The sequence below is a fragment of the Lingula anatina genome, chromosome 1 (assembly GCF_051362555.1).
Source record: "Lingula anatina isolate TDL-2025a chromosome 1, LinAna3.0, whole genome shotgun sequence".
Classification (NCBI taxonomy): domain Eukaryota; kingdom Metazoa; phylum Brachiopoda; class Lingulata; order Lingulida; family Lingulidae; genus Lingula; species Lingula anatina.
The window spans coordinates 28,103,655-28,129,875 of NC_141767.1; the positions used below are offsets into that span (position 1 = coordinate 28,103,655).

General features: G+C 34.4%; 2 protein-coding genes across 4 annotated transcripts; one reads left to right on the forward strand and one right to left on the reverse strand.

The window, feature by feature from the left end:
• Positions 1-489: 489 nt before the first annotated feature.
• On the reverse strand, positions 490-20,976 carry LOC106181720 (E3 ubiquitin-protein ligase SHPRH). 3 transcript variants are annotated; one of them, XM_087002574.1, is made up of 31 exons: positions 20,812-20,976; positions 19,441-20,290; positions 18,963-19,169; positions 18,644-18,719; positions 18,026-18,191; positions 16,633-17,775; positions 15,887-15,994; positions 15,496-15,622; positions 15,069-15,148; positions 14,888-14,932; positions 14,537-14,615; positions 14,068-14,231; positions 13,693-13,800; positions 13,484-13,549; positions 13,089-13,171; positions 12,784-12,910; positions 12,478-12,654; positions 12,154-12,261; positions 11,824-11,960; positions 11,253-11,426; positions 10,900-10,968; positions 8,046-8,179; positions 7,723-7,793; positions 7,391-7,534; positions 4,474-4,575; positions 4,061-4,132; positions 3,439-3,636; positions 3,199-3,291; positions 2,946-3,032; positions 2,319-2,497; positions 490-1,819 (listed from the first exon to the last, which is right to left on the reverse strand). In XM_087002574.1, the coding sequence occupies exons 2-31, from the start codon at positions 20,195-20,197 to the stop codon at positions 1,645-1,647; spliced, it is 5,256 nt and encodes a 1,751-aa protein (XP_086858700.1). In that variant the 5' UTR covers positions 20,198-20,290; positions 20,812-20,976; the 3' UTR covers positions 490-1,644. The 3 variants fall into 3 exon arrangements, with proteins under 3 accessions (XP_086858700.1, XP_086858702.1, XP_086858703.1); XM_087002576.1 differs by lacking the exon at positions 10,900-10,968; XM_087002577.1 differs by lacking the exon at positions 3,199-3,291.
• Positions 20,953-25,880, forward strand: LOC106181739 (akirin-2). The gene is made up of 4 exons (XM_013566205.2): positions 20,953-21,316; positions 23,235-23,534; positions 23,892-23,963; positions 24,146-25,880. The coding sequence occupies exons 1-4, from the start codon at positions 21,148-21,150 to the stop codon at positions 24,154-24,156; spliced, it is 552 nt and encodes a 183-aa protein (XP_013421659.2). The 5' UTR covers positions 20,953-21,147; the 3' UTR covers positions 24,157-25,880.
• The last annotated feature ends 341 nt before the right edge of the window (positions 25,881-26,221 follow it).

Below are 26,221 nucleotides of genomic sequence, written 5' to 3' on the forward strand. Positions count from 1 at the left end.
TTTGAAAAAACAAGCATGTATTTCCTTTAAGGAAGCTTTCTTTCTTTTTGATAGAATGATAACACCCATTCTTTTCTATGGTGCTGAGATGTGGGGTTATAAACCAGTAGAAAGTATTGAAATCTTCCAAGCAAAATTTTGTAGATATTTATTAAGTGTTAGTTCAAATACTGTGACGGAAGCTGTACTAGGCGAATGCGGAAGATATCCATTGTATACCAATTATATGGTAAATAGCATTAAATATTGGTTAAAGCTTGTACATGGGAATAAAGATCGCTATCCTGCTCATGTATATGATATGCTATTTAAATTAGATTCAAGTGGAAGGCACACTTGGGCCACAGATGTTAAAACGCTGTTATACAGATATGGATTTGGATATGTCTGAGAGGGTTTGGGAAATTCTGTTTTATTTATTAAAGTTTTCAGAGAAAGATTAGTAGATAACGCTGGCCAAATATGGCACAGTGACACAGTGACAGCAGCAAACTGGATACTTATTTATTATTTAAGAGTAAGTTAACACTGGAGTGTTACTTATTTTAAAAAGCGTTAAAAATGTAAAACATAGAACCTCACTAACAAGATTCAAATGCGCAAATCACCTACTAAATATTGAGAGCGGTAGATGGAGAGGTATAGAAAGATGCAATAGACTCTGTTTAATTTGTAAAAAACATAATATTTATGATGTTGAAGATAAATACCATTTTTTAATGACATGTGTCGCATATACAGAATTAAGAGAAAAATATCTGCAAGTGAATAACCCTACTAAAGAAAGTTTTTAAAGATTAATGACCACAAAAAACACAAATTTAATCTCTAGTCTAGCTACTTATATATTTAATGCTTTTATATTAAGAAAAGAAATTTTGTATCACTGACAAAAATGAATAATCCTTAACACTTCTCATGGACTTTACTATTATTATTATTATTTTTTATTATTATTATTACTATTATGTACTATGGGCCAGAGGCCTTGAAAAACTGAATAAATTATTATTATTATAGCCATATATATCATTTATTGTTGTCTAATTTATAGTTTTTTCAATGTATCTGTCTCATCATCTGCCCATGTCCCAGAAGACTTAAACACAATCTTTAAGCAATGGAAATGCTGTCTATGTTAAATATACAGCACTATTACAAGAAACAAAAATATCAAACAATCAAGTGTTTTAACATGAAAAAAATACAAACAGGTGTTTTGCATTGAACCTTCTTCCAGCTTACAAATAGTCTACTAGTTAAAAAAAGAAATCTTGTGAACTAGCTGAAAAAAGTAATTGTTTCCAACATTGTTGTACCTTCATTGACCATTTATTGTGTATTCCTAACATATAAATTAAATAAAGAAATTAATTAACAACAAAGTTTTGTTGCTTAAAGCTAAACTAGTTAACTTCTTAAATGAATATTAAATGCATGCTTTGCAAAAAGAAGACAACTCTTCTCAAAAGGAACTCATTCCTTTCCTAAAGAGGAAGCATATCCTGTGAGTCTCACATTAAAATATTTAAAGGTACTCCTCAGTAACCTTCAAAAAATAAACTTCCATAACAGGTTTTCTTACACTACAAGAAATTTAATTGGTACAAGATATCTATTTAAAAAAATCAAATAAATAAATTCTCAATCATCAGTGCCTTCACTTGCCTCCTTGGGTCTGAAAAGTGCAGTCAAATCACCAATAGTGAGCATATTGTCCTCCTTGCTGTGGAAATTGTCAACTTGAGAAGACTGATGCATGTGATAAATGCGCTCCTCAATTGTCCCACGGACTATGAATCGGTGAATTACAGTTGGTCTAAAAAGAGAAAAAAATTCACATAGCATGAAGAATAATAATGGTCCTTTCTAATACATATCTGCTGTCCTCAGACAGTCCTTACTATAAACATATGACATTGTAATGGTTGGGTTTTCGCAGATGAAATTGTGTTATATGTCACACCTAACACATTTAATGAGTAAATAAAATTTTTTGGAGATTTTTCTGTGTAACAATTTACATTATGGGGCAATATGCTCGTTGCTGACTTTAAACTGCCAACTTGACTGACTCCTTTTATGAATAATGTCATGGCATTGAGCAGTCTGAGGCAGATAGGCATTTGCCACAGCTGGAAATTTATAGGATTACTTCAAATAATAATTTGCAAATTTCAACCTTAACATCAAAATATGCTGACATCTTGAGCCAGGCCTTAATATGCCTTTATGCACACCATATTTTTTAAAAATAAAACGAAGCTTTCAAATCTCACTGTGCTTATGGTCAATATTAAAGCCTCCCATTCTCTTACCGTGTCTGCCCTATCCTGTGCACTCTACCCACTGCTTGCAGTTCCTGTGCTGGGTTAAGGATAGGTTCCACCATCAGTACATGGGTGGCTTCAATCAGGTTCAGTCCATTGGCCCCAGAGTGCACAGGCAGGAGGAGGGCTACAACACCAGGGTCATTCTTGAAGCAGGAAAGGTTGGTCTGCAAAATATGGGCTTCATTTTGAAAACACTGCATTAAATTCATAATGATCAATGTGTTCAGACATGGGGAAAGTGCTGGTCCGACTGGTCATGACCTTATAAAAAGCTGGAAGACCGGCATGATTTTTAATAATGCAGGTCCTTGAGACCAGCAACATTAATGTGGAAATACAATAAATAAAAATGAATCATATGTAAATATCAACAAATGGACCTGCACAGAAATAGGACCTGCAGATTTTTTGTAGTGCAGGTACTCCGCACCTTCAGTACCTCCAAAATTTTCCCATGTCTGATGTCTTAACTAGAATACATTTTGCACAAAACATTTTGGACTGTTATTTTACTCATTTTGCATCATTTAATTTTAGAACAGGATGTTGTAAGGAAGTTGTTTCAAGACCATCCACATGTATTTTTTATCTCACACATTTTGAGTCTCCCACCTGAAACTTGTTCTGCTGATGCAAAGACTTAAATGGGACACCATTCTCCGTAAGTGCCCTTCCAATCAAATCTAGCACATCTGGCCACTGGAAGAAACATCAGAGAAAACTTAACAATAATTTAAAACAAATACCCAAAACTTAACCAATACTTCTCCTCAATGCTGATTTTAAGAAAACTGCAAAATTACAGCTGAGCAATCATAATATAAATTGTGACAAATATTTCACCGTGTTCAGTGTTAAAACTTACTGTTGAAAATACAAGAGCCTTGGCCCCAGGTTCAGTGGCATGAAGAAGTTTAATGGTGTGCACTACAGCCTGCACTTTTGTTGAATGGCTACCCTACATATGCAAAAAAAAAAAAAAAAGGATGCAAGTTATTTTAAAATCTGTCAAACCTTCGTATAGATAAAGTCAACAAAAATTAATGGATTTTTTTTTCAAGATATATACAAATGAAAGATCATACTGCATAAGTAAACAGCATACCTTAATGTGGATATTTTCTGCTCCATCTTCATTGTTCTTGTCAGCTTTTGTGCTGACATATGAGATATCCCCATGAGCAGTAGTTTGCCTACAGATGGCGCATTTAACACGTGTCCGCCTGCCTCCACAGCTGTAGCCATCTATTAATATCCTCATGCAGTCCAGACAGTAGCAATGGCCACAGTGCAACACACTCCACTGGAATATTTGAAAATTACAGTCATTTTTACTGACACTAACCATGGTCCCTGGACCTACGTATAGCAATTTTTTCTTGAAAACTCGGAACTTTAGAATTTGCTTAAACAACCATCTGCTTTTTCTTAACAAATGTAAGTTTCATTGAATCGTATTTGTCTATGAATAAATATTCATACTTTACTTTTGTGTAAGCTTAATATAAATAAAACTTTCAACAAAAGAAAAAACAAAAAATGGGATATGACCCAGATCAGTTTTATCAAAAATATATTGATCAGTAACAATTAACACCTGACAGATGATATTAAATTAATGTTTATAACCACAATCCTCTAATTTCTTTTACAAAATGAAAGTGAGCAAGGGCAGGAAATAGGAGAGTGTATGCATGTATATACAATGCCTTTGGCAAAAAACTAACCTCTCTGCCTAGTTCTTTCTGACAGATTGGACAGGGCTCTGGGTTCAGTCCTCCCTGCAGGGCATCCTGGGCCTGAAAAGGGCATATATATCTATATCTATATCTATATCTATATCTATCCATCCATCCATCCATCCATCTACCTACCTATATACAGAATTTGAAAATCTTCTCTGTAACCTCCTGTTACATTAATACACATGAGCAAATTATTACATAAATACAAAAAATAAAATTAATATAAATAACAAATAAAATAAATAAATTTCTACATATTTGACTGGAAACATCAATTTTTATGCATGTGTTGGCTTGTCTATTATCTGGGACTTGTTTCACTAAGTGCGACACATGACTCATGTAATCACTGATTTTAATGTATCTCATTTGGTAAAGAACAGATATTGACTTACTTTTGCAAGATTTTTCAGGTAAAGAAGCTGTCCTAAGTGTTTCTTCAGTTCACTCTGTCCCAGAGCATGGTCAGATACTTGTTTCAGACGCACCTGTTCCAGCTGAAAAATTGGGCTATGATCATATAGTTCCGTAATCAAATGCATGACTCATTCTCAATTGAAAAGGGGTTTCCAGCAAAGAAAAGTAAATATCATCTTTAAAGCATCCTTTAAAGGACAATAATCATATAAAAATCCATTTCTCGAATTCTGAAGATCCAGCACTTAATCTATACACTACAGTTATGTTTTAATCGATCCCCGTCATTTAAAAATTATAAAAACAATCTATTAGTAGACAAAAAACCTCACCTCAATATGCATAAACGAAGCAACAGATCTGGGTCACGTGGTACTGTGACGACAATCACGATAAAGGTCTATGAGACTCAACTGAGCTGCATGGTGCATACAGACGGAGAAGTTAAGGAAAGTTGTGTTGAACGGAGTTGAGGAATTTTCGTTATGCCTCGGTGTGTTGCCGTGGGATTCACCAAAATTGCAGCTCTCTTTGACAATCTTTCTTTGTCTGTGACGGTCTTCCGTGACTTACTAACTTTGGTGACAATAGTTGCGATGCTCTAGATCATGGTCACCTCAGGTGGTTTAGATCATATCAAGAGCTGGTAGTCTTTCAGATTAACTGTCATCAGTTGGCAAACTTACTGATGGCTGATGCATTTTAAATGCATTGTAGTTGACCAAAAGCTCGTTTACAACAAACCTGTTAATTATGCACCGCTGCACTTCCCAACCCAGGTAATAACAGGTATCAAAATCGTCTTGGTGGGCTTTCATATTTTTCAAAATATCTCATTTATTTCATGGGGTGATTTTATTGGTATTTGTAAATGACGTTTAATATCAATATTTAAAAAATTGAGTTCAAACACCGTCGCGAACATTAATAAAAGTAATTGCTCTCAGGGTAACTTGAAGCATGCGTATGCCCAGGCATTACTTCCGTGGAAGAAAACGTGTTGAAGAACAAACAGAAAAAAAGAGCGGTATATTAAAGAAAAAAATAGGAACTTATGTACTAAAATGGTTCGTAATCCTAATTCGTTTATGCTTTGAGGATTTGTTTCTGAATGTTATTCCATCTGAAGTATAAAATAATTTAAAAGATTTATCATTTTATACCTTGAAATACAAGTTCTGCGTCTGTACACAAAACTTTTTGCAAATTTGTATGCTTTGTCAAACCCAAAAACATGTAGCAGATCAAGGTAAAAGAGCATTGTTTGCTATAAGTAGCATGGGAAAAATCATTACTTGAATGTTTACTAAATGTGCAGTTTTACATACGTGAGTATAAAAAATAAAAAAATTCCAAGCACGCAGAGCAAAATGTAGACTAACGCAAAACATCAAGAACAGCGTAAGCTCAGCAAATGTGCCCCATATAGTAGCTTAATTTCCATTAATAATAAAATCATCATTTAAGTCAAGAATTTTCTGTCGATTTAATAAATGTTCTAATTTATCCAGAACGGTATATTTATTTAAGATGAGGCTAACTGAAATATAGTTTTATTATTTGTTTATTTTGTATTTGAAAATTGCCCATGTCACCCTGTTAATTAGAAGGTCTAAGCTGGATCAAGTCCATGCTAAAATTCCTATGAAGCTGTGCAGGAAAAATTCTTCCTTTGTTTTTCTAGCTCCTCAATAAACCCGGTGTTCAGATTTTATCTAGTACCCCCAGGTCTGCGGGAGCTGCTCTTTGAAACTAAAGCACAGGTAGATTTTTACCTGAGATAAATATCGCCAGCCATTTAACCCTCTAATTAAGAGGTAAAGGAAGTTCCAGTTAGATGGATGATTAAGATGGGACTTGTAAAGGTAACGGGCATCGTTTACCTCAGTTTAAGAAAAGTATCCAAGACGGAGTGTCAGCGGTTTAATAAAATTAATTGAATTTCACAAATAACATGGCCCTCATATGCAATAATCCACAGTACCCTTTACTCATTCAATTGCAGTGTTTTATACAACTTGGGATAACCATAATTAAATGCTTGTTAAAGAATTGACTAGACGGGAATGGTTTTACACAGCTTCATGAGGATTTAGATCCCTCGGGTAAGAGATTTGAATGAGTATTAACTTTTATCAGAAGCCAGAGAAGTCATCTTACAGGTAGACAATGCAGCTCAGTTTGACAGCTAAGCACGCTCTGTTCTCCAGTGGCTCGATTGTCGTCATCAGACCACGTGACCACATAGCTCATTAACTCCAAGGCCGAGCAAATAGGACGTTTTTTAAAGCCAAAAATTTACAAAATGAGCTTTTAATTTGTGTATTTGGATAAAGATATCGTTAGTTGGGCATGTTTTCTGAAGAATATGTTCCGTTGAGGCCATTCTGACAGTATGAAGCAAATCCTTTAAAAAACCTGAAACAAGCCTGAACCATCATATTCATATCAAAAATTTATAGAACATAATGCTGAAGGCAATAAAAGAAAAATGGTTTTTGTAACAAAATTAAGTGGGTTTTGTCAGCAAGGTTAAAGAGAAATCATAGGTTATTATCATATGACTGAACAAATGACATCTTTATAACTTAAATTTTGTTAGTTAAAGAAAAAAAAATTGGGAAAATTTTTGGATCATGGACAGAAATTCATGACAAGAGATGACAAAATCATTTTAATCAGGACAACTTATATTTTCAAAATGATGACAACATTTGGATTCAGCAATATGATTGAGGCAATAAGATGATATTGACAATCAAAGAATTGAGATTAAAAAAAAAAAAGTATAGAAAAGGTAATCAAAATCAGTTTCACATAGCATTTCATGTCAATAATGAGCAACAAGTACCTTTTAACACATTGTTAGGGTAAATTTAACATTTATTCCCTCACCTCTGTAGGTTCAATAACATGCAGCAGAGGGGGGTCAGCCTTTGGCTCATCTGGGAGTCGCAGACGTATTCTTGTTGTAGCCATATTCAACTCGTCTATAGCAGATATTTGCTCCCTCAACATAAGCCAAATCGACCGTAGATGCTGAAAAAATATTCAGGATAAATAGACAATAAATGTATAATATTGACTGAAAGATGACAGAAACAATCTTAATTATATAAAATTGCCCCTGCAGAAGAAGGCAGAACGATATTAAAAAAAAAAAAAAAAACACAAACTTATCATATAGAAATTATAATAGACTTAATGCATATTTGTGAAATAGTAACCTTGAATTCCTTTTTCATTCCATCCAGCAGTTGAAAGTGAAGCCTTCCATGTTCCATCAGCTCTGAGTCACCTAGAAACATGGAAAATATGAAAAAATGCTTATATCCATTAGAACTATGTATCTTTTGTTTCCCATATCAAAAAGTTGTTCCTTTGGTAGTAACTTAAAAATAAAGTAACCCCCTCAGACCTATTCAGATGAAAAGATTATCAACCCATATCACAAATACTGCCAGATGTGACCCTGACAGAAAGCCCTATCTCAAATGATTTTGAAAAATTTAAGGGGTGAATATGAACAGATCGTTATCCTATTACTTACCTCCAAAATTTCTAGCATAAGTCAATATGTTCTTCAAGACTTTCTGCACTTCACTATCGGCCCAGGTGCCATGGCGTTTCGTCCCCACAGCAACATGCCCCAGTTCATCAGTCTCATCTGCAGCAAATACTCCTCTGGAAAAATGTCAACACTTCTTTTATAAACTTAAATCAAACAACTGTCCACTTTAAAAATCTGAATGGATCTATTCATTTACACTCTTTTCATTACCCAATATATGAATTTGAACTTGTTTTCACTTTAGTAAAAGAAAATATTTGAACCTGTGGTTGTAAGACCTCTTCCCAGCGGGCAAATCAACATTGAATCAATGTTGAATCAACGTTGATGGTCAACGTTGAAACTATGTTGATATGACGTTGACTATGAAAGTTGACTCAACGTTGAACCATCAAGGTTGAATCAACCTTGAGGTATCAATGTTGAATCAACGTTGACGGTCAACGTTGAAACTATGTTGATATGACGTTGACTATGAAAGTTGACTCAACGTTGAACCATCAAGGTTGAATCAACCTTGAGGTCTCAATGTTGAATCAATGTTGACGGTCAATGTTGAAACTATGTTGATATGACGTTGACTATGAAAGTTGACTCAACGTTGAACCATCAAGGTTGAATCAACCTTGAGGTATCAATGTTGAATCAACGTTGACAGTCAACGTTGAAACTATGTTGATATGACGTTGACTATGAAAGTTGAATCAACGTTGAACCATCAAGGTTGAATCAACCTTGCGGTATCAATGTTGAATCAACGTTGACAGTCAACGTTGAAACTATGTTGATATGACGTTGACTATGAAAGTTGAATCAACGTTGAACCATCAAGGTTGAATCAACCTTGAGGTATCAATGTTGAATCAACGTTGACAGTCAACGTTGAAACTATGTTGATATGACGTTGACTATGAAAGTTGAATCAACGTTGAACCATCAAGGTTGAATCAACCTTGAACCATCAAGGTTGAAACAACCTTGAGGTATCAATGTTGAATCAACATTGATACCTCAATGTTGAATCAATGTTGAAATTTGAAAATTGAATTAACGTTGACATATCAATTAGGCTATCAGGATATTTGATTGAAATTTGCCTGATGGCCGAAGGTGTTCTCCAAGATATCAAGCATTTCTTGAAATAAAAAGACTCAGATCTGAAAAGGGGGGGAAATTAGGAAAATTACTTACAAAAAAAGGTAATTTCGGAAGAAAAGGGGGGGTCCAGACCCCGGGACCGGCCCCTGTATCCACCTATGGGTCGTCAGATTCTTTTTAAACTTTCCAGTTTGATGCTCAGTGTTACGGACCAAAACAGCCCGAACATAAAAAAAACACAAACAACAACTAACTTAACTATGAATATAATATATTACAAACAATGAACATACACTACATAAACTAACTACATGTAATACTATCATGTTGCATAAACTTTAACATTAGTCAAATACAGTTAAATTCTAACAGATTCGTAGACAGTTAAGTTTTGAAGACGCAATGTCACAGTTTTACGAGTCCTTTTCTGTTAAACGTTCCACCTGATAGTGTGGGGTTTTGAAGACGCAATGTCACCGTTTTCCATGTCCGTATCTGTTGAACGATCCTCCTGATAGTGTGGCCTCACAAAGTACTGTTAATAAAGTACAGTTTTTGTACTGTAAAAGTGTTACACTCTGTCCACACTCACGTGTTGCATCAGTTCATGTTATCCGGAGTCTCGCACTTAATAACAGTCCCGCACTTCATTTTCATTATACAAGTATGCAGGCACATACGGTAATTACTAATAAAAATTAAACAACAAAGTAGCTTTACTAAAATAATTATAACGTCACATCAGGTAGTTAAGATAATTTTAAGAATACAAAAACAAAGGGTCACCAGTCTAATTTTTTTCTCACAGCTAACTTAAATTTCCAGAAAAACAGGCATTTTTGGCTTTTTCAAGCTTTTTCTTCAACCTTGAGTAAAATTTTGTCAATTTGCCATAAAGTAAGGCTGGTGACCCTATGTTTTTTCTTTTTCTTAAAGATAACCTGTGGAAAGTTTTAAAAAACTGACGACCGCTTTTTTCACAAAATTAATTTTAATGAAAAAGGGGTAAAACAAGTGTTCTATGAGGGGTAATTACCCCTCTGCATACCTCTCTAGTGAGATAATCATTTAAAACTATTATCAAGGTTATGATTAAGGTTATAAAGTTAAGGTTGGCCCAATGTTGAGATCCAGTTGATATGTCAACATTGACAAAGGGTTTACAAACACAGGTTGATTCAATGTTGAAATCCTGTTGATCTATCAACATTGAAAACTGATTGGCAAAGAAAGGTAAAATCAATGTTGAGACCCTGTTGATCTATCAACATTGACAATTGGTTGACAAGAAAAGGTTGATTCAATGTTGAAATCCTGTTGATCTATCAACATTGAAAATTGATTGACAAAGAAAGGTTAAATCAATGTTGAGACCCTGTTGATCTATCAACATTGACAATTGGTTGACAAGAAAAGATTGATTCAATGTTGAAATCCTGTTGATCTATCAACATTGAAAATTGATTGACAAAGAAAGGTTAAATCAATGTTGAGACCCTGTTGATCTATCAACATTGACAATTGGTTGACAAGAAAAGGTTGATTCAATGTTGAGATCTTGTTGATCTATCAAAATTGATGGATCAACATCATCTCAACCTATCTTCAATGTTGAATCAACGTTGAGTGCCCGCTGGGTTGATGTGTTTAGTTAAATTATTTCATATTATATAATTTAATTAATGCAAAAACAGTTTCTTATAAAATATTAAAACACATTAAAATATATACTTACTTATCAACAAATGAGAAGAGTCTAGATTCATACTTGTTAAAAAGTTCATCTGCTTTACAATATGGACAGCTGTCAACAAGGTTAACAAGAAAATAGCAGAAGATAATCAATCATTATAGCCGAAGTCAACTGTGAATTAAAATAATAAAATGTAACAAGACAACATTAAAGTTTTGTGACTCAAAACTTTATTAGGTAATAATAGGATGTCTGCATATGTCCCAGTACTGTGTAAAGTAGTAAGACTATACATCAGAGCAGCCTGATGTGTTCTTTAAGTCATGACATATTGATATATCCAGTAAATAACAATTACCATGATCATGTTCAGAAAAAAGAAAAAAAAAACTCACTCTTTTTTTATCTCCCCTGCTGGTCGAAGACAGCATTCCACTGTGGTGTTGATGACATCCAGTGAAGGTTTACAGCCGAGTTGTCTGAGTGTTGTACACAGCTCCTCCCTGGCATTTTGCATCGAGTCTAACTGTTGATAAACAACAAACTGCAGGCCACGGAGGTCACGGAACCTGTGCAGAGCAACAGAATACGGTAACAAACAGTTTAAATATATTGTATTGTAGTCTATTCTATTCATAGGTTCTATTTTAATATATTCTATTCTGGGATCATTCTACAATAAATTTTCTTGTAGCCAAACAGATGAATAATCTTAACCAAATCAATATGTGTTGAACTTCATAAAAAATGTGTTGATGTTTTATTTAGTCTGCATAGCATTATATGTTAGGCATTTGGTTAAATCTTATGATGCTGAAGTGAGCCTCATTATGTCACCAATGCAAAGTATAATGCTGAGTATAAATAAATAAATAAATAAATAAATAAATAAATAAATAAATAAATATCAACACTTCCTTTGTAATTGGTGGATGGAAATCAAAATTTGTTTTTGACATAACTGACCTGTATGCAATACTTGTCATGTCTGAATTAGGATTGGACAGTAAGTCATCTTTGATTCTTTCTATCAGTACATCATCCATGTCTGATGCCACCACCCACTGGATCAGATCCATCCACCAGTGCTGGCCACCACGGAACTTGGAGATCAGATAAAAAGAGTTTAAATATTGGTGAAGCCCTGGAATCATATGCTACCAATTCATGAACAACGTTTAATGCTCAGAGACAGCTGTATTTTCGGACTGTAGAAAAAACGTGTCTGCAAATTTCCCTTTGCCTGCTTCATGAAAATGATCATTCAAGAAAAATGACATAAGAAATTAGTTTTACCTTTGCTGTGAGTTCTCTGATCTGTCTTTGGACTGGTAGGGCTGCTTCCTGGACTGCTTTTACATTAGCCTCTGCCTTCATGAGATACTTGTGCCTCATTTCATCAGCCTGTTGAAGAAATACATTTTAAAAAAAACCAATGCTGTCAATAACCAGTCATATCCCTTTAGCCAAATCTGTTTTCCAAATTTAAAATGTTTTTCATCACAGTAACTGCACATATATCCCAGATCTCTTTGGTTTTATTAAAACATTTGATAAACTTATACTTCATATATACAAAAAGTAACCACAAGGCACTAATCCCAATAATCATATAACTACCATCTCCTTGAGCTTGTCGTCCTGCAGTGTAGGAGGAATCCCAGGATAGTTCTGGATTAATATCTCATGTAGGTTGTGAAGAGCATGGATCTGCTGCAGATCATCGGTTCTCAATTCGGCCTTGTGTTCTCCCACAGACCTTAACACTTCCCTATACTTCTCTGCTGCCTCGGCATACTGAAAGACAAGAATTACAGATGACATAATGACAATGACGCAAATGATGTATAATACAAGTTTACCTCTTTACAATACATCTCTGGTGTTTCACAATAAAAAGTAAATCAATGAATAAAATTAACTTACCTCTCCCTTAATGATGCACACAGCTGCTAGGCCATTTAAACCTGCAACCACTTGTCTATGTGCTTCCTCACACTCCACTCTACTCTTCTTTGTAAGAGACTCCAGCAGTTCCTCCATGGTCATTGCACTAAAACATATGTTTAATGTCTCACAGTTCAATTATCTTTTTAATCTTTCTATTAAATCAAAACTGAAGGGTTCAATACATTAAATTAAAAAAAAATCTAATTCAGAGAAAAAAATCAACTATGTGCTTCTGTTATTTTTATATAACACAAGGTAAAAGTAAAAGAAAAAACTTTAACCTTTTCTGAATAGGGACAAACTCTCCTCTCACAGCTTGAGGATGACAACATGCCTGGCGGAGCTTTACCAGTGGATATAGCAGCTAAAATAAGCATGAAAAATTCTATCAAAGCTCTGATAAACAATATCAGAGAAACATTCATGAATCTTTGAAAAAAAAAAAAGGGGGGGGGGGGGGGTTAACAATTTAATAATAGATGACATCAACCTTTTCATCTTATGTGACTCTAATGAATAGACATAGTGCTTGGCTACAAAAAAAATAAAATAAATAATAATAAATAAATAAATAAATAAATAAATAAATAAATAAATAAATAAATAAATAAATAAATAAATAAATAAATAAATAAAACAATTAGCTTTAAGTCTACGGATTTGCAACCAGTCCTACCTGGCTCATGGTGTGTCTATCCAGGCTATTTAATTTGATATCATTGTCTGACCACTTTCCCAGATTCTGAAATGAAAAAAAAGTGTATTAAATCAAGGACCAGATTGCGTCACTTTTCAGTTGTATACAAAGATAGTGACTGTTTTGAGCAGTGGCACTGATCAAATATTGGTAAAAGCTTTAAAATTTTAGGTTAGTATCAGACATACTTTCATAGCTACACTGTAACAGTCCGAGAACTGTCTCCTGTAAAAGTGTTCTTCAACTGGAGAAAAGGTCAACCAGTGCATCTTCTCTGTTTGAGGAGGAAGATTGATCTGAAAAAGAATACTTGGCAATACATACATGTATGGATGAAACACCTAAGTTATCATTTATTTACCCTTTTATGTAATATTAATCACTAAATTTAATATCCGATGTAATATCACTTACTGAAATCATCTAACAATACATGCATCATTCCGATTGTCCTAAACTCTTATTTAGAGGTTCTGTAAATAGGTTGTTTTGTTCAGTACCTTTTTCCCCCATTGCGCTACAAAAATTCAAAATGACCTACTTCATTAAAGGATATGAATTACCTGATCAATAACATCATGCTTGGCATTTCTCCACAGAACATTAGCAACTGTTTTATTCAATGCTTCTGGGAATCCAAAGCAAAATGGTTCATAAAGACACTTGTACCACCAGTGTTGTACCCAGTAGGGATCCACACCAAGAAAGAGTAGGAGGCCATAAAGATCTAAAAACAGAAATTACCATCAGAAATACACTGCTGTCTAATTTAATAGAAAGCATTTTGGAGGTCACACATGATAAAGCATCAATCTTATATGGAATAAACAAATATGCAAGAAAACTGCATTAGTGAGCACAGGAATATAATTAAAATATAATTTAATATATATATATATATATATATATATATATATATATATATATATATATATATATATATATATATATATATATATATATATATATATATTATCATATGTATTATAAGCTTTCTCTGTTTCTGTAGCTGTCTATTAGTGCCATACTAACCATTTATGCTCCTCTGAATAGGAGTCCCTGTCACACACCATCTGTTAATGGCAGAGAGCCTCAGTGCCATGTCTGCTGTCTAGATATGGCATAAAAAAGAATTCACTGCACACATTTGTACTATTCAATTTTTTTGCAAGCAAAAGAGAGAGAGAGAGAGTAAGATTTTCATAATAGTTGAGAACTCTACAGAATGTCCAATTGGTTTGCAGGCTAGTTTAAAACTTGTTTTAGATTGCTGTATATGGATTGACAATCTCTGTGGTAAATTTGATGTCTATTCACAACAAAAGTAACTTTCAGGGTTAGGTGCATTGTTATTAATAAAAACATTAGACCATTAGGTTTTACCTTTGTTGTAACACATTCCACCATTTGAGCCTCATCTAAACAAATCTAAAAAAATACAAAAAATAGGAAGATCAAATTGAGGTTAAGTGAAGATATTTTCATCAAAGATAATTTTCTACTTATGTTTTCAAACAAACACTTAAAAAATTTAAAGGAATCTTGCCAGATAATTCGAACCTACCCTCCACCATTCCACAGCTATGATCGGGGAGGGAACTGCCATGAAACGTTTCGGGTGTCGAAACCTCCTCCCAAGTTCACCTAAATGAAATAGGCTTAATTGATAGAAAGCACACTTTTTCCAAGAGCTTAAAAACAGAGACACTGTTGTTGGATGGTGTTAAAAATATTGACATATAAGCTGTAATAAGCAGTTTCCATTTTGCCACATTTTGCATCAAAATACCCAACACAAGTGTTGATAATGTGTCAACTTTAATATGACATTAATACCTAATTTTAACCATGTAGCACTCAAAAGACTATGTAGGTTTGACTAAAATTTAAAGAGGTGTTCAGTATTTACATTACAAGATAAAGTTAAATTACATTGAAGATAATTTAAAAACTGATAAAATTTCCAAGCAGGATCCCATTCATTAACTTACTATTGCTATGTGGCAAATCCACATAGTTGACTTCAGATCTAAGAGTCTCATATGTAGTGATGACAAGATCCTGGCTGGCCAGTGTCTGTGGCTGTATGTACTGCTTCTTACTCACTCCCTTATATACCTGAAGCATTGAAGAGTGTTAATTTTGTTCAGAATAATAACAATAATAATAAATCTACCAATTTTGCAATAGTATTTTCTTTTATCAAAACCTATTAATACAGTAAGATAAAGTTGTACTCATAAATAATATTAATTATTCAAAAACACAACAAATGATCTTGCTCTGCACTGTCAACAAAAATAAAATCTCTCAAAGGCAGCTGAATACACTTGTAATAGACTATAGCATGTACAACATCTCTATCAGATTTAACATACATACCAAGACTTTCATGGCCTCCTGTTTGACATGTTTCTTTATCTCTTCTACCCACTGGTGACATATAGCATTTGGTGCAATGATGAGAGTTGCACAGGAATGGACTGGAGGCTGGTAGGGAAAATCAACATGCTTATGAATTAGACTGCATTCCCACAGATTGAGATCGATCCATCTGGATCGACCTAACTCCCTGGTGGTTCACGCTAAATTATTGTCAGCGGAGTGCGCACGGAAGTTAATTACCCCCTTACGGCTTTTAGTAGGCAGGACAGACATTTAAGCTGGCTAAGTTGACAGTTATCTAGTTAGACTCCCCACGGGGATAGATCGATCTAGAATCTGTGGGAATGCAGTCTTAGATATGAAAGAACTTGAACACTTTATCTAACAGGAAGCCACCTCTAAGTTATATCAAATACAAGTACTTATTTATGAGGATTTGTATTAAAAGTGTCTCCCTATTACATATTACATTCAAAATAAGCTTCATTCAGTACCTAATTTAACTGAATTGTTGCAAGGTACATTATGGTACAAGAATTTTTTGAGTAATTAAAATGAAATTATGGGATGTAAATAAAATGTTAAATCATCAATGCAAACAGTCTTAACACCCTCTTTATTATCTTTAAAAAAATGCTAGCTTTTTACTGAAACAAAAACTATTACAAAATCTGACAACTTACAGTACCTAACTATACATATAATAAGCTGTCAGATCATCAACACAGAGCATAGACACTTACAGAAGCCACATGGCAATGTGGACATTTATATACGCCTCGGTATGGATCAGTGAGGTCATATGCCAGGCATTCAGCATGTTGCCACAGACCACATCTTTCACACTGGACTCTGGGCTTGGGATCATAGTCCTCATCTTTTGTGCCACAGACACACTCAAAGAACTCCTTCTGGTCAACCTTGTCAGTAAACCCTTTAGATGGCACTGGTGCTTCATCAACTGGGACAAGAATTTCATATTTTTGGGACTTTTTTGTTCTTTTAGGTCCATCAGGATTTTTGTCATTTTCTACTTTCCCATTCGACTCAGTTTTCTTTCTTTGAGTTAAGTTTTTCTTCTTGGCTGAGTTCTTCTTCCAACTCTTCCTACTGGTTTTTCTTTTTCCTTTCTTACTTTTTGTCTTCATCTTAGATTCAACAGAAACTGTATCAGAATCTACAGTAAAATTTGAACCAGTCATTTCTTCAACAAATTGGCTTTTGTGAGCAACAGATGTTTCAGTCCCATCACCTTGACCTTCATGCAGATCTTCCAACAAAGGATCTTCGATGGAACTCATGCTCTCTGTTTGAGGGCCATCCTCTTTATTCACAATTGTTTCACACTTCGTTTTGTGACTTTTTTTCTGATCTTCTAACTGCATTGCACTTTGCCCTGGTGTAATCAAATTTCCCTGAGAGGTATCTGTGAAAGGCTCACTCTCCAGTGTCTTGGAAGCCTCTCCTTCAGTTATTGCACAGTGTACTGATGCCACGGAGTTACTGGCACACATCTCGTCAGACAAACCACTTGTTTTCAGTTCAGCTTCACCAGACAACTGTTCATCTCGTTTACAGTGGTTTGCACTGTTCTGCGAATCACTTTCACAGAGTTTCAAAATATCCTGCTTACTCCCTTCAGAGTCATTACTTATTGCACTTTGCTGCATCACAGTAACTATATGCTCTGACAAATGTACTGGTGGCCCTTCACTTTTGTTATTATTTACAATGGGGAATTTGACAGGTTGGAGTTCCTGATTTTCCTCTGAGGATTCAACCTCTGGAACTAAGCTGTCAGAGGCAGTCAACGAGGGTAACGAACAGTTGGATTGTTCAGTATTTTCAGAAATACAAGCATCGGGATGTTGTTCTTCATTCATTTTCTGAAGGCATGATCAAAACAAGAATCAGATTTCTAACTAATGATATTCATTGTCAAACAACATGAAACATTTCAAAGTTAATAGTGAAACAGATTTTAAAAAATCATAATAGAAAATCCAGGCTTATGTAATACTTCATAATTTTTCTTAGACAAACTAATATGACTATTATTTGGTTTTTATGCAAATCTTTAACTTATAATAAAGACTGAACAGACATGCTGCAAAGATTTTTGCAGGGGTCACAAACCTTCACATAACCAGTGGATGGTTCCATAGGAATTGGAGGGGGCAGGTCTGTCCTTGGATGGTTCAAGACACATGCCAGAACTTCTACTGTCTTCCCTAATCCCATCTCGTCTCCCAATATCCCACCAGGTGGAGACACTACTGACATAGGTCTCCAGTTTATAACGCTAGAACAAGAATTGGAGTTGCTTATATAATATATAACCTAGAAATTTAGTAATAAGAACAAAAACTGAACACATTTTCCCACTGGGGTGAGAACCAAAAATAGTATATGCTAAAGTGGACATACTACATGTACATGCAGTAATTTAGATTGTTGATATATAATATATATGGCTAAACCTGCAATTCATATAGGTAACGTTAGTTCCCTCTATTTTAGTGATTAATCATAAACAACATTATCATGTACCGATTTACATTCTTGACTCTAATTGTCTAAAATCATTCCTTTCACAAAAAGTCATGAACTTCATGAACTTTCTCACTGAAACTCTCCATGATATATATATATATCCTCCCTATGTAGGAACTATAGCTTTACTTATTTTCTACATGTTTCCTGTATGTACATATATATATATACAAATAAATAAATAAATAAATAAAAACTTACCAGCCACCCCATTTGTTGTAATATAATAATTTCCCATCACTGGTTTGGAGTTCTTCAAACAGGCAATGTAATTTGGCTGAAAGGACATAAATTAAAACATGTTTCAACAATCAAAATTTGTACTGTAAAAACAAACTGAAAAATTATTTTAAGTAACGACAAGTAAAAGATAACAGCACATTTTGCTTTACAGAGATGATAATGTAACACACCTACACAGTCATAAATTATTTTTAAAAAGTACTAAAACCAAAGAAAAAGTTAAACCTAAGATACAGTTAATTAAATAAAAAGGAAATTAACATAGTAAATGATTTACTCTCAACTGGATCATTTTCCCTTCCGTATCTCTCTTTCTCCAACATCCACAGCACAGCATCTTTTTGATATTCCCGCAACACTGGTTTAAGACCAACATGCTGGACATCAAAACTGACTTGTCTTTTCTCCTTCTGGTGATAATTCTTAACTGTCCTAAATAAGCCATCAATATCATGTTTCTTCTGGAATGTATGTCCAAAATAATCTGAAATGAATGAATGAATGAATGAATGAATGAATGAATGAATAACTTATGGAATAGTAGAAAAAACATAAGATCCAGCAGGTCAATGAAACAATATATTTTCTGTGTAAAATTACTGTTTACTTGAAATATATCATATAACATAAAAGTTTAACAATGGTAGATATAAATTTGTTAAAATATGAGAAATACATCTTCATCACCAGTATATCAAATGCAGTATATCAGACTTACTAAAAGTCAAATGCATGGATCAGGATTTCTTGTTTACCTTGAGTTCTAATTCCATAGAAATATTCTATAACTTTTTCAATTGCTGTGGTCTTTCTTGATGAAGCACTTGTAGAGACTGTCTTCTCACTGGCAAAAGCCTGATTACTCAATCCAGACTCAAGCAAGTGAAGGCATATTTCTATCTCGCCGGTCACTGGATCGAAACTGTTGTAGACCAATAGAAAACATTTGAGCTGTAGCCCTTTCAGTAATTCCTGTGTAAGATTCCCTGTATATACAGTATAAAATATCTGATTCTTATCACACGGAGATGAATTGGGCACAGAGCTTGACGGGCCTGGTTGAGATAGCTGGTCATCTTCAGTTTCAAAATATACAAAACTGCAACCTGGAATTTCACTAACATATAGCCAGAATTCTTCACTTTTTGGCAGTATATCTTCAATCTGGCATTGACTCTCTTGTGTTAGTTTAATTTTGAATGAACCAAGCAGACATGACCAAGCACTACCTTTCAAGCTAAAGGTATTCCTAACAGTCAAATAAAAATCACAATCATCTAAGTGCTTCTGTAGTTTTTGGTTAACAGTAGTCTGTGAAAGATGTGATGATTTTTTGAGATTGCAAGCAGTATCATCTGTTTCCTTACAAGTAATCTCTGATGCACTGGTACAAGTGTCTACTGACTGGATATCCACAGTTTGGGCTAGCATGTCCTGCATGTTCCACGAGAGACATTTTAGTTTCTTTGCATCAGTTCTATTTGGTTTATTTTGTTTCCTCTTACTGGACATTTTTGTAAATATTGTACCAAATTGTTGTTGTACACAAATATTTAATCCCGTAAAAGCTCTTCCTGTCTTTATTCCAGCTTAACATCTAATGCTCTGAAATATAAGCATAAATGCAAAATTTTATCAAATATTTCAACTTGAACACTTCTTCGGATCTTTATGTCTACTATGTATATAACGAAAAGCCGGGGTTTACACTTTTCTTTCTACATCTGAATTTGATAACTGGGTACAATAATTGTACTTTATTGTTAGCGTAGTGGATAAATTTAGCTACTGGCACGTAATAAAGCTACGTGTACCAGGCTGCACAATGGAGGATCACAACCAGATACCCGGTCACTGCTCCTGAATAAAAAGTGATTTCCCTTTTCGCTTTTGTCTCATTAAATACCTTGCATCTAAGAACGAAATCTAAGGCAGTAGCCTCCAAAATTGAGTGAGAGGTTGGTCTTAGCAAGCATTGCAGCAGTGCAATAATACTAGCGCAGCAGCAGCGGACGAAGCCACAAAAGACCTTTAGAACTAAGAAATTTTCAATTCCTCATAGGAAAAAGAGTGATTATAATAAAAGCTATAAAACTGTAATGAAACAGAAAGTAAGAGTTATTTACCTTTCTCACATTGTAAAGCAGAGGACTGCGTGGAGGACTTCATTCACACCGGAAACTCAAGCAGGCGAATAAAATTGTGCGCATGTCGCTGCGGGAAAGAGGCTAAAATTTGTTTTCGTCTGTAGCCATCTTGAAATTTTCTTTTCGGAGTAGAGACGCTTTGAAATCTTTTTCATCGCTAAGTATTGTGATCTTAGGGAAACTTATTTTGGAGTGGTTCAGTTGCCTTTGGCATCAATCTAACAATAGAACATATTTTTTATCAAGTTTGAATTTGATAGAAAACGTTTACGGTCAGCAAAGCCGTCGGTTGTTCCAGCGTCAGGACAACAAAAGATGGCTTGTGCTACTTTGAAAAGAAGTCTGGATTTTGATCCTCTACACAGTCCTAGAACTCCAAAACGCAGAAGATGTATACCAATGACAATGTCACCTACGACGCCTAACACAAAACAGCAGTGTAGCCAGTCGTCATTTTCTGATGTAGCCCCGAAAGTTACCCCAGGTGAGAAATCTTGAAAAGAATCGAGATAAATGAAGCTTCTGACAATGTTTATGTTTTTGCAGTTCTTCATTTCAAATTACTGATTGACTTTGAGATTTTGTACAGTCTTGAAAATGTAACAAATATAACTTAAAAATGTGACGTTGCTGTAAATATGTCTCAAAATTATGTACCAATGCAACTAACCTTTCCCTTTAATATGGGCACGATCATAATTATAGATAATCAAGGAAGGTGATGGTTAGCCAAGAGGGAAGTTCTGCAGGGAGTTAAAAGTTTAAACACAGTGCAAGATGCATTTTAAATGTGGTGCTCGGGTCTTATTAGGGAATTAGGTTGTTAACTAACAGATGGCACACTGTTTTGTATGTACAAAATGTCATGATTGAATCATATTCTACGACTACAGATGAATTTCCATCGGAATACAAAATGTCATGCTTATACAAGAAAGACCTACTTATAGGTATGGGTCATTGTAAAATGGCTTTCAGCTGGCAGTTCTCAACCTCTTACCTTCTCAAGTCACACATTGCCAAAAAACCAACCAGTTTTGCTATCAATAGTGCTTTGAATGAATTCAGACAAATTTGTGTTACTAAATATTCCCACGTTAATTAATCATAAGCCCCATCGCCATAGACTGATGATGTCTTAGAGTATGGGGTCATACGCTCATTGCTAAATCCATTGCTTACAATTCATACCAAGAAGTAGGTCAAAGTGTTACCGATTGGGAAATGAAATTCTGCATATTAACTTGTAAGGGAAGTTACTTGGCCCACATGATCTTGAATGCAACTTTGAATTTGTTTTCAAGGACCCCAAGGAAACTATTCAGATCTACTTCTTGCATTATAAAGTCAATTGAATTAGATAGTTTCAATTGGTATATGGGCACATTCCCAATGAAGCCTTTGCTGTATATCAGATAAACTGAATGACATGTCTCATCTAGCAGCTAGGGGTTGGCTCTCTTTCCAACCCGCTCAGCTTCTGGAAGTTTTTTTCAATTTGTTTTGAGTGCAACCGAAGTCAGTTACCTCCTAGCTGCTGGAGGAGGCATGTGATTCAGTTCAACTGATTGCATTGATCTACATAAAACGTGTATCATTGGGAACGTGCTCTGTGACTACATTTTTGCAAATGGTAGATAGTTTATCTCACAGTGCTGTTGTTGGTTGGCCGTGTGTGTGTGTGTGTGTGTGTTACTTGAGAAGATTATTGGTTAACCGTTAGTAAAGAACTGATATCCCCTGGAATTGAGCAGATTTGCTGGCTGAACACTATTATAAAGTTATGTACATCTTTTGTATGTAAGCACCTATTTGCATATCAACAACATAAATAGGAGTGATAAGTGTCCATAATGCTATCTCATCTCAAGGATTGTGGTGTAATATTGGAAGATGAGGTGCATGATTGAATCAGGTGGGGTGCATGATTGAATTTCTCCCTCAGATATAAAGCCTTACACCCCATTTCCATAGATTAGATCGACCTACTTTAGATCGACCTAACTCCCTGGGGGTTCACGCTAAATAGCTGTCAGCCGGGCGGACACGAAAGTGAATTACCCCCTTAAAGCTTGTAGTAGGCGGGACGGACATTTAAGTCAGATTATCTGAAAGTAATCTAGTGAGACTCCCCGCAGGGATAGATCCATCTAAAATCTATGGGAATAGAGCCTTAGACAAGTTGGCTATAGGAATTTTTAAGCAGTTGCTTCGTGGTGAGGTCAGGAGCTTTATAGTCATTGTGAAAATGCAATTTTGAACTTTTATTCTTAAATTACTGTTGAAATTAGTATTACAGGAAACAAAAAGGTAATATAGTAAAAGTTCCACTCAGGTCTTCTGTTAACTGTTTATTATTAGTAGTATTAGTATTTTAATTTGATTTTTTATTTCAATTTTAGAGCAAATAGCTGCCAACATTCAGGCAGAAATCAAACGTTTGCAGCACAGACGTCAGCTTCACATGCCCCCTAGTCCACCACCTAACACAATCCATGAACAGCCTGCTGACAGCACACATCAGGACCAGGACGCCTCTGTGCAATCATCCTCCAGATATTTCAATGCCCTTTCCCCAAGTAAGAAGGAAGTGCCTCTCTTCACTTTCAAACAAGTCAGCTTAATATGTGATAGAATGCTCAAAGAAAGGGAAGCCCAAATCAGAGAAGAATATGACAAAGTTCTCACTTGTAAAATGGCGGGTAAGTTTTGAAAATCCCTTGATTTTTTTTTTTTTTTTTTTTTTTTTTTTTTTTTTTTTTTTTTTTGTCAGTTTAATATATGATGTAGTCCTTAACTAAAACTCTTTTTCAACATATAATCCTGTGTATTTAGTATTTATGGCTTTTGTCTATTTTCTTTACAAAGATTGATCATGTGTGCCCTAGTTTATTGTTCACATACAAGTATATCAATATTTAATGTGAGGGAAATGTCTATATAATAATATAGTTACAGAGAAGTGATGGAGTAGACCAAAAATCATGTTACTTCCTGTAGATCTCATTTACTGAAAATAATATATGCCTTGTAAATATATATTTTTTTTATTATTTCAGAACAATATGAAGCTTTCCTGAAATTCAATCATGATCAAATCCAACGGCGATTTGTAGAACAGCCCGTAAGCTGTAAGTTCAGTTTGATGTTTTTACTACTGATTAATGTTATAATTACTACATGTACTGAACTGTTTCATATTAAATGCTAAATTGTTATGGGAGATAAACAGTGAACAGTGAGGTGTAAAATGAAGTTTCATAAGTGTATAATTCGACAGAATGTATTATTTCTTCTATTTTTTTCTTTACAGATGTGTCATAAGACAAATCTAATCTCGCAGAAGCAGGGAGGAATCACCAGGTGCTAAATATTCCTTAAAAACTATAACTTTTATTCATATCTGATGGAGGAAAGGACCTTTGATCAGTTTTTATGAAATGGAAAAAAACATTTGAAGTTTTTTTTTTAAGACAGGAAAAGAATCCACTTGTAACCAACAGACTTGATGTACACAATGTGGAAATGCATGTTGCTTTTAATCTTTGTTCGTATTCTCGCAAAAGAAACAAGTATGGACCAAAAATGACCATAAAGAATGGTTAGTGTATATAAGATTGTAGTATAAAGGATGAAAGTGATCATTTTGATGAAATAGCATTTTAGGATTTTTGAAGTAAGCAGGGTTATGATGCAGGTTATTGGGGGCTTATTCAGTTCATTTCATTTAAGACTAGTTGGAAAAAGCAATTGTATTGGTTTTAGTTGTTCTTAGACTTGTTTCATATTGAAAACGTGTTTCACACTGATCTGGATTTATTTTTAAATGACTGATTTCTGGAACAGTGTTTGGTGTTAAAAAGTCACTTATACAAAGTGATAAATTCTCTCCTCTGATGTAATTCTCATATTAAAAAAAAAATTAAAATGCATATCTGGTGAATCATTTGTTACTAACAATAAGTCAGTCAAAGTTTTTGGACTGATTATTTTAAATACAGTGCTCTAAAGCTACACTTCACTTGTATTAATTGATGGTTTCAAGAAGAAATGTTTTTTATTGGTCAAATTTCAGTTATGGCACTTAATTAAGAAGTAGCGTAAACAGTAGAACTTTAAAAGATATCTATTGAAAAAAAATATTTTTGATGTGCATTCCAGCAGAAATGGTGAGGGGGAATTATTTTTCATGTGCAAAGATTAATTTCTTATATTATCCACCTGCAAATAGACCCCACTCTGTCTTCACTGGGATTGCATTGATAAGATATTTTTCAAAGTACATGCCTGAGTGAGGCATATCGAATATGTATTTTAGTAGCAGTGTATGATTAGCTTTCGTAGTTTCAGAGATATTGAGCATCACTGCTTATTGGTGCACTAAAACTGCAAGTAGTACTGCATCACTACCTTTCCTGTCTTAGAGCTAGCAGTAATGGAGCTAAAACCATGCACTGTAGACTTAATGCTCTAAGATGTTGACACCCATCTTCTAATGTTAGGGCCTAGTCATTAATTTTGTAATTTACAGCCTTTGTGTTTGGAATTCTGGCATCATCAGGACAAAAAATGTGAATTCATCTGAATGTTGTAGAAAATTATGCAAAATCTATAGTTGTTGAAAGTGCCTGGTTAAAATATTTGGCTTCGAAATGACTATGATTATTAATCTACAAGTTAAACACTGGTTTAAGGACAGTGATTGCGTTATAGGTTTTCCAGTTTTATAAGCATTTGTCATTAGGTTTTCATTGCTTTCTACGTAGGATTTTAGGGTATTCGCACAATTTCAGTCATAAGTGCTTACCAGAGACCTGTTTCATGAAGCCTTAGCCTGTTACAGGGTTGGTTTGCCTTATCAACAATTTAAATGCACATAAAGATTGGTTGAACAACAATGTGTCCCCAATCTTTCGCTGTCAAGTGTTTTGAACCATCCCTGGACCTGTTGTATTTTTTTTTTCAGATTGAAATCTTTTGTTAACGATGTCACTGAAACTGCAGATAACAGAAAAATATTTGTTATAAATAAAGTCGTTTCTTCAATACTTGTTGCTTATATTTAGTTGAGATTCTGTTGCAAATTTTTTTTTTTAATTATCTTCAAGTTTTTATTAAAAATGATAGAACCTCTTGTGCGACCTGTGAAATAAATGTACTTTTCAGATTTTTTGGAAACGCCTGTAGCTTCTGTGCTGTCGCAAATGATTAAGCCTAAAAGATCTGAGTGGCAGGTTCTCAATTTGGCAAAAAATGCTCCATTAAAATACGATCTTTTAAGCACTTTTCCTTAAGTGTAGGCCTTATCATTTTGTCTTTTTTATTTGCCAAAAAAAAAAAAAAAAAAAACAAATTTCCGCCAAATGCGTTTTGCAAAGAAAGTTTCAAA

What these genes read in the sequence shown, in the direction of transcription:
- LOC106181720 (XM_087002574.1), bottom strand. Translation starts at nt 20,197, where the DNA reads ATGTCCAGTAAGAGGAAACAAAATAAACCAAATAGAACTGATGCAAAG. An exon ending in ATGACAAGTATTGCATACAG is followed by an intron (nt 11,427 to 11,823) that starts GTCAGTTATGTC and finishes TGCTCTGCACAG; the next exon opens with GTTCCGTGACCTCCGTGGCC. An exon ending in ATGTTATTGAACCTACAGAG is followed by an intron (nt 4,576 to 7,390) that starts GTGAGGGAATAA and finishes CCAATTTTTCAG; the next exon opens with CTGGAACAGGTGCGTCTGAA.
- LOC106181739 (XM_013566205.2), top strand. Translation starts at nt 21,148, where the DNA reads ATGGCTTGTGCTACTTTGAAAAGAAGTCTGGATTTTGATCCTCTACAC. An exon ending in AGCCCCGAAAGTTACCCCAG is followed by an intron (nt 21,317 to 23,234) that starts GTGAGAAATCTT and finishes TTTCAATTTTAG; the next exon opens with AGCAAATAGCTGCCAACATT. An exon ending in TCTCACTTGTAAAATGGCGG is followed by an intron (nt 23,535 to 23,891) that starts GTAAGTTTTGAA and finishes TTATTATTTCAG; the next exon opens with AACAATATGAAGCTTTCCTG.